General features: G+C 45.2%; 1 protein-coding gene across 1 annotated transcript; it reads left to right on the forward strand.

Moving 5' to 3' along the window:
* Positions 1-963: 963 nt before the first annotated feature.
* Positions 964-1,572, forward strand: LOC149138475 (uncharacterized). Its single transcript, XM_089450366.1, has one exon. The coding sequence runs from the start codon at positions 964-966 to the stop codon at positions 1,570-1,572; it is 609 nt and encodes a 202-aa protein (XP_089306492.1).
* The last annotated feature ends 7,386 nt before the right edge of the window (positions 1,573-8,958 follow it).

Genomic DNA, 8,958 nt, shown 5'->3' on the forward strand with positions numbered 1-8,958 from the left:
CTTGCAACAACGAATACCAGAGTATAGAAGCCACACCTTTGAACAGATGAGACCAATGGTTCTCTTACTCTTGACCAATCCCGATCCGAGTAAATTCTTCACTTATCACTCTTTATCTAGATTGGATCACGATCTGATGAGAGATATCTTACTACTCGGATCTCCTCTAACAATCCATCTCTCATATTGGATCTATCACTCTTGAAGGCGTTGAAAATTTTGTGGTTGGAGGAACCAGCAAGCAGAGGAGCCGTGGGTCTCAACGTCGTTTGAAGTTGTTGGAGGAGATCTGTCCGAGCAGTGAAGGAGCCGTGGGTGGTTCTGCCGTTTGAGGAGGAGATCCAGAGAGAGCAACGTTGTTTGAAGTTGTTGGAGGAGATATGTCTGAGGAGATCTGTCCGAGCAGTGAAGGAGCCGTGGGTGGTTCTGTCGTTGGAAAGAGCCCGTAGTGGAGGTGAAGGGCGAATGCTATCTGCTGCAAAGGAAGCGTGAAGGCTAGTTGTTCCGTGAAGGCAATCATCGACTCAGTAGTCTCATTCTGTCGTGAGAAAGTTCGTTGCCTACCTGCTGCGAGGTGGAGTCTGTGGTGAATTGAAGGGGCTGATTGTGCTGGATGTGACTAAATAAGAGCACCTGAGAGACTGCGTTCTGTGGAAGAGTTGTGTGCTGAGCAAGATCGCTAATGGTGCGGTGAGCCAAATTTGAGGGCGTCCGTGTATGGTAACATTAAAAAAATATGTTTTGGGATTATTAATGCTGGTCGCATACATTTAAAAAGGGAAGAGGTTTTAAAAAAGGATTTTTTTTGTGCGTTTAAAATAAAACAAAATAAAATAAAGGTGTTTTTGTTTCAAGTGGGACATGTTTTTTTAATTTGAATTTCAAGTTTGTATTTTGAAATTGCTTTTCGGATCTGGGATAGGTCAAGTTTTTTTGTTGTTGGAGGTCGTTTTTTTTGTCAAGATGAACAATCAAATGGTAGAGGCTTATTTGAACGAGAGAAATAAGCGCCGCGGTTCCAATTACTCCAATTGGAAATTTAAGTTGCAGACCCTGTTGGAGGGGAAAAACGCATGGGCGATTGCAACCGGTGATGAGTTGAAGCCGACCCTAGCCACAGGTGGAACAACAACAACAATCCAGGACTGGGAAAAGAGGGAGAATAAGGCAAAGGTGTTGCTTAAATTGTCTGTGAAAGATTGCATTATTCCTCATATTCGAGAATGTAAAGCTGCAACAGACATTTGGACAACTCTCAAAGACTTGTACGAGATTAAGAACACAAATCACCTATTGTTTCTAAAGAGCAAGATTCTTTCCATTAAAATGGAGGAGAATGAATCAATAGCAACGCTGAAGCTTAAGAATAAGCTAGGCGACATTGATGAAACAATATCATACACTGATTTGGTCATGATTACCATGAATGGTATGATTGACGACTATCAGATGTTCATCACTGGGTTGAATGCGAGAGAAAAAGCCCCCAAGTTTGAAGAATTGACATGGATCCTAATACAGGAGGAGGAAATGAGGATGACCCTGAAACTTAGAGCTCAGATCTTGCCTTAATGTCAAAGAAGAAGCCATTCAGAGGAAAGACAAATGCAACACAGAAAAGTGGAGGAACCCCACAAAGAAAGCCACCTCCATCTCAAGGTATGTCTCCAAACGTGATTTTTGACCAAAATGTTTTTATTGCGGTAAATTTGGTCATACGGATAAACATTGCTAGAAGAAGAAGTTTGATGAAGGTCAACAGAGACACAAGAAGCATGCAGGCCATCTGGTTGATGCAAATCAGAATTCGAATATCAAATTATTCGTATCTGATTCTGCGTTGTCAATTAAGGAGGATGAAGCAAAAATCTGGTTCGTGGACTCAGGAGCCTCCTCCCATATGACAGGTAAGAGGCAATGGTTTAAATTTTTTAGAGAATCCATCATTGGTACGGAGTTATACCTTAGACACGATACATGGTATGAAATCAAGGGATATGGTGATGTCCCTGTCGTACTACACGATGGAAACATTTGGCATATTCATGATGTTATGGATATCCTCGGGATAATAAAGACTCTGACCTCTATATCTAGAATAATAGATCAGGATCTTAAGGTAGAGTTCTATTGTGTAATTAAAGACATGCTGGATTAGGTGAAGTCCATTGCAACATGTGTATGTGTAGGAGGATTATATAAACTGGATGTCAGAAGTGCATCACAAGAAGCGTTGGCATCATCAACCATGTCTGCAGAGAACCTCGGGCATAAGAGATTTGGGCATATAAACTTTAGTGACCTACTATTTCTTCAGAAAAAAGGTATGGTGAATGGTCTGCCTGTTTTGAAGACTATGCATGTTAATTGTGAAGCATGTGCCCTTGGTAAATTACATAGAGATGAATTTCCTGCTATTGTTGATAGGAAGCAGAGGGATATACTTGAACTTGTACACACTGATCTATGTAGGCCAATGCAGACAAGGTCGTTAGGAGGGGTCTACTATTTTCTTATTTTTTTTGATGAATGTACAAGGTTCACCTGAGTGTATTTCCTCAAGCAGCAAAGTCATGCTTTCGAATACTTCAATCAATTTAGAATTATGATTGAGAAGCAAACACGAAAGTTCATCAAAATTCTTCGCTCAGACCAAGGTGGAGAATTCAAGAATGGTGACTTCATCAAATACTGCAAAGAACACAAAATACAACAACAATTCACAACACCTTACACTCCTCAGCAAAATGGGGTTGCGGAAAGGAAAAACAGAAATGTCGTGGAGTGTGCCCGTAGTATGTTGAAAGGTAATAATCTGACCAATGGTTTTTGGGCAGAAGCTATGAACACTGCAGTATATCTTAAGAATAAGAGTCCTACTAAGTGTTTGCGTTGGGCGTGGAATCTCCCAAAGGCATGTTTTGGGGCTTAAACCCCAAGTTTTAACTAAGTCCATTGTAAAGACTTTGCATTTGTGGGCGCGGAGCGCGATGTCATAATAGAGTCACAGGGTTTTCCGCCCTTGTTTTTGTAATATAATGTCGGTTTGAAAGATCTATCCATGGTTCGGACCATGGGATTGTATAAATAGAGCGAGGCTCTAAGTGTAGAAAGGAGAATCGAAGATGAAGAGAGAAAATTGATGAAGCATTGAGTCAAGTGTAAATCGTGTCTTTGGGTCGTAGAGTAGGAGAAGGCTTTGCAGCTGAGTGCGTAGAGGCCTAGTAGTTTGCGGCTTAGTGCGCGGACCTTTGCAACTGAGTGCGCAGGGCAGGTCGAGTCTATAACCATTGGAAGAATTAATAAAGAGAAGTTTTACCATATTTCTGTGTATCTTTTCTTGTCTTATGTATTATTGAGTATGAATTGCAAGTTTACTGTTTATTTACTGTGCAAACTCATATGAATGTGTTAAAACAAGTAAATATAACATAAGGCATCCAATTGCGTGAAGATAACTAACTGGTATAAAAATTTAAGTAATATCTTGGGTGTGATTTAGGGGAATCGTGCAGACTGCTTCTCCAGTAGCGCGTAAGTCCCCCAGCCTCGGGTTAGGGCTGCGCGAAGGCGAATATATCAGGGCTAGAAGGCCAAGAAAGTGCGTGAAGTAACCTGCGTGAAGGGACTCACAGTTGGACCAAACCAAACCCTCAGACATCTCAAGGGTGCGGAAACCTGGTTCCAGCACCACCCCATACTACTTCGGATGAGACCTCAGTCCGTGCTTCGCAGACTGTCGCTAAAAGGCCAGTAGTACAAGGATTTGTTTGGCTAATTAACTCCGAACCTGGGTCAGGCCCCAACAAACCAACAAATGGTTCCGTTGCCGAGATTGGGATCTGCATAGAGATGTCTGATGTCGTATCACTGGAATCCAACTAAGAAAGGAATTGAAGAGTGGTTGGATAGGAAGATTCATGAGTTCGCGGCGCAGGAGAACAAGAATCCGCGACTGTCAAAAGAAGAATGGTTGGACTGCTACCTGTACACAGAAATCCACGAAATTTTCTTCACATCTTTTCCTACTGAGCTATACAAGTGGATCGCAAAGCTAGCAGATAGCCAAGAAAGCTGCAAGCTCGACAGACCTATTGTGTGGACTCTAGAATTGATGCGCAGATTGGAAGCATCGAAGGATAAGATCGGGCACGCTATTGATCATTGGGTCGATTGAATTATAAGAGGATTCATCTCTGAGTTCGCGGTAGATACTTCAGTCAACTACAGCGAGGCAGAGCGACGCTTCCTCAAAGGACCACGAGTGGGAGAATTTATAGAAACGAAGGAAGTGCAGAGCTAGAAATTAGCCCCTTGATTTCACCTCCGCGAGGGGACAAGGAAGAGCTTGCGAAGGTCTCACCAAGAAGTGAGATCAATTTGATAAGGTAGAGGATTCCGCGCATACCACCCCCACCCACAACAACGCTAGTTTCACCGTCTTCACCCCCATCTTCGCCCATATCACTTCCGCCACCACTGCGAGTCAATATGGCAAGCACGATAAAGTTGCCAGTGTTCAAGGGAGTAGGGAATAAAGATCCGGACCAGCTTTGGTTCGTGATAAACGCTGTATGGGAAGTGCAGGGAGTTACAGATGACAATATAAAGAAAACAACGTTGGTCAGCGCTCTGCAAGATCGTGCGCTGACCTGGTACATTAAGCATTCCAATGGCAATCTGAATGCGGGGATCGCGGATATCCAAACTATGTTAAACAAAGAATTTAGCAGGCCGAAGTCAGAGGCACGGTCGATTATTGGGTTCAAGGAGATCACAATGCTACCAGGCGAGACCCTTTGGGAGTTAGATCAGGGATTGAAGTGCACAATTCACGAAGCTAACATGACTTTGACGGATGGACAACACTACGAATGGTTTGTAGCATCCCTAACTTCGCATTTAAGGAACACACTGTCACAACAAAGGCTAACCACTCAGGACGAGGCCTTGGAGATCGCGATGAGACTACACGAGACCCCGATACAAGATCCTAACCTGGGAGTTTAGCAGATCCACATGCAGTTGAAAAACTTGTGCCTTGAGATGCAGAGTTTGAAACAAGACAAGGCAACTCGCCCAGAGGTGCGCGACGAGGTATGGTGTGTTAAATGTAAGGGTCCGGGTCATGACAAGGACCACTGCCCAGTGTTTGCGAATTACCTTGCGGGAGGAGGACTAATTCCGTTGAGACCAGAGGCACAAGCAGGACCTAGCGCAACGCTTGCATTATGGTGCGTGATTTGTCAAATAGGAGGAAAGCATGCTACAGACAACTGCCATTTATTGCAGAAGTACACACAGAATTTGGAACTGTTGTTTTGTAATTTCTATAGGTCAGTGGGACATGATGAGCGCACCTGTAGAAGTTATGAAATGATGATGGTAGGACTCCCACCTATAGGGTTTAGGCCGAAACGCGACCTCTTGACTAGAACACAGGAATGGTGCGAACCGGATTTCAGGGGCGCAAATGAGGCCGAGGTGGAGGACCTGGAAGAGGCCGCGAACAACTGATATGTTACAATTGCGAAGGGCCAAGGCATTATGCTTGTGATTGTATGAATTCGACGCGTCCATTATGCTTGTATTGTACATTGTTTGATCATGATATGGAGGATTGTCCCACATTAATAGCGTGGTTGCGTGACAAGGGAGCTCCAACCTCCCCCGACTCAAAACCTGCAAATGATGAGGTCCGAGTCACGTGAGGAAGACCCTAACGTGAATATTGTGCTCCGAAGTGGAATTACGATAGGGGATGACAAAGGAAAGCATCCTGAAGAGAGTACTTGGGTTCACAAGGCTCCGACGAAAGAACCAGAGTTTGATTTGGAGCGCGATAAGGAAACCTTCATAGAAGCTAGGAAGAGCTTCGCTGATGCCTCCATTTCAGAAAGCAAAGACAGATCGGAGCCGAAAATGGACCCCTTGATGCTCACAACGTTCCTGGAAACATACATGAAGCTGCTACGCGACAACAACGTTGTAAAGGGATTGCAGGAACCCATAAATAGATGCACCAAGACCGCGCTTGGCGAACCACGCGTAGTCAGGAAGGTTGGAAAGCATGTGACGAAGACAGGAAGAGAAATGAGATTGACCAGCAGATTGGGGAATATGAGATGGACCAAGTGATTCTGGACCTAGGATCAGACGCGAACGTTTTGTCGAAGTAGACATGGGAGCTCATGGGAAGGCCTATGCTGCAATGGTCTCCTATTTAATAGTGGATGGCGAACCAACAAAAGATCCTACCTATGGGAAGATTGCAGGGGATCACAGTGGATATTGAAGGAGCGAGCGCACTAGCAAATTTTGAAGTGATATATATTGTTGATGAAAACAATCCCTACCCGCGCTATTAGGAATCGATTGGTCCACTGACATGAATGGGGTGATAAATTTGAAGAAGTGCAAGATGAGTTTTGAGAAAAAGTCTCTGCACGTAGTTATATCTTTGGACCCTGTAGAAGAATCACGCTACACGAAGCTAGTGCGTGACTATGAAAGCGACGAAGACTTGGACTGCATCTACAAGATAACTGCACGAGAGCAAGATTGGGTGATTTCCACCGCGGATGGGTGAATCTCATGGGAGCGCGAAAGCTTCTGTACATCGGATTCTGACGAGGAGATAGAGCGATGGCAGAACCGGTTACACGAGGTAACCACGCTGAACTGTAACATGATGACGAGATCGCTGCGCTGCGTATCAACGGAGGTAAGGGATTTGCCTACATATGATGGGTTAAGCAAGGTAGATGACTTCCTGAACAGATTTCAAAGAGGTGCCGGAACAACAACATTTCGAAGCTTTGAAATGGATACTGCGCGCTACGCCCGCGAGGTGGTGGGGTACACACCAAGGAAGCTTTGGGGACTGGTGAGAATGCAGGAGGATGATGTGCATGTGGTTTGGGAAGCCTCATATGCGATTAACACACAAGATCGCTGGACGGAACGATCTACGCAGGCACTTGTCTAGAGGGATACAAACATATGTTTCAAAACCTACACGGATGCACACAACCTTCGCATTAGGAGACATGGTCAGTAAGCATGTGCGGGCAAGGCAATTGCGTGAATGACCCCTCCGGTTGGAACAACGAAGTATGGAGGGAACGGATGTGCAAAAAGTTATCCACACAGAAGCCTTTAACGAAGTATGCGAAGCGCTGAATAAGGTACACAAGGCGCAACGAACTGATTGGGACCTACGCGTACCAGCGGTTTTGTGGGCTTATAGGAAAACGTGCAAGAAACTGACGGAGTAGGGGCCTTCGAGTTTGGAGTATGGAGCGAATGATGTAATCCCTATAGCGTATAAAATGACTAGTCTATGCATAATAGCACCGGTAGATACGAAGGCTCGTGGAGCCTTGGAAGAAGGGATCGTGCAGCTGAACGAAGAAGAACGCTTGGGACTTGCGGAAGAAATCTGACAAGGTGATCTTAGGCTCCAGGAACTTATGAAAGAAAGGATGCGATTAAGGGAGAAAAGCGCTTTGCTGGAAGCGGAAGTCAATAAGTGTGAGGACGAAATAAAGAAATATTTTCTTGATAAGAAAACGAGGGTGATAAAATAGGGTGCGCACGATTACATTGACAAATTTGGGGACTACCGCCGAGAGTTGACCAGCCTGATGCCTTGGATTGGACCACACATTACTAAACGGATCAACTAGGGTACCACGCTGTAGATGATAAAGTGCGCGACACAGCCAGTAACAATAAAAGGTGGATGTGTTCCAGGAAAAGTGATGGATGACCGATTGAAACCCTATACATGTGGCGCAACCACCTGACTAGCTGTGGGAAGTACAGTCTTAGCGCTCCAGGCAGTTGAAAGGAGGTGTGGGACTATAAACTACTTTTCCTGGGAGTTGCGCGATGTTGGAAATGCGTGTAGGAGCAAAGTGTCGCAAGGTCCACGACCGCGCAATGGGGGATGCGTTGTTGCGCGGGTTAGCTGGAAAATGACTGTTGGAGTCACTATTCACGATGTGATGCTCGACTTGAGATCAAATGGAGCGGGCGGTAGACATTTAAGATGCGCTTTATGGGCAAGATTTGTGAAAATCTGTTGCCAAGGGAGCATTAATGAATCAGATTTGGGGGGAACGATCGATTCCAAATTCAAAAGGCGCTATAAATTACAAAGGGCTGCCCAGCAAACAACACTTGGTCATTTGCAAATTGCGCTATTGTATGCCCCGCGTATTCTGAGCTGAGATCTATTTGCCTTGTTCTAAGAGTTGATTGAGCCCCTGATTAAGCAATTGAGAGATTTCTGGATGAGCAAGATGGCAGCATCTGAGGAAGCTAGGGAAATTGCAGAGATGACCGCTGAAGAGGCCGCGCAGGCCCTGACTGTGGAAGATGCCCTTGAAGGCGCCGGGATTGTGGCGGAAATCCATAAATCACTACACACGCCGAGGCCAAAGAAAGACAAACAACCGATGATTCTGGTGCGTGTGTCCCTGCGAAACCCATTGCGCACCAGATTAATGATGGAGGAGAAAGGGAAAGCGGTTAACTTGGAAACCAATGAGGAGGAGGAAGACCTAGAGGACCTCATAATTGAAGAAGACGAGGATGAGGGCATGGAGGAAGAAACTGAGCCTGTGAACCTTCCAACCAAGTTGCCCACGTATATCCCTCCGCGGAAGGGGAAGGTGAAAGTTCCCATAGACCTCAACGAGAGCAAGAGCTCTCTCCAGACTCTGCTCCTCCCGGACGACATCATCTTTGAGGGCACGCACCTGGGACGAGTGCCGAGCTTGAGATTTGAAGATTGGGATCTCACTAACCACGAGAAATTCCCTCATCTAGAGACTGTGCATCTCATGAAGCCCACGCAGAACACTGCAACGAGGGTTATTTAATTAGAGCCACGAAAGTGGTTACGCGGAGTAGAAAAGGTAGGGTTACTAAACCTGCTTAGGGTGCCGCATT

The sequence above is a fragment of the Pinus tabuliformis genome, chromosome X (assembly GCF_031772625.1).
Source record: "Pinus tabuliformis cultivar Carrire ecotype Pingquan chromosome X, CPIR1, whole genome shotgun sequence".
NCBI classification, from domain to species: Eukaryota; Viridiplantae; Streptophyta; class Pinopsida; order Pinales; family Pinaceae; genus Pinus; species Pinus tabuliformis.

Bases quoted from the DNA above. Each gene is read 5' to 3' on its own strand.
- LOC149138475 (XM_089450366.1), top strand. From the start codon at position 964: ATGAACAATCAAATGGTAGAGGCTTATTTGAACGAGAGAAATAAGCGC.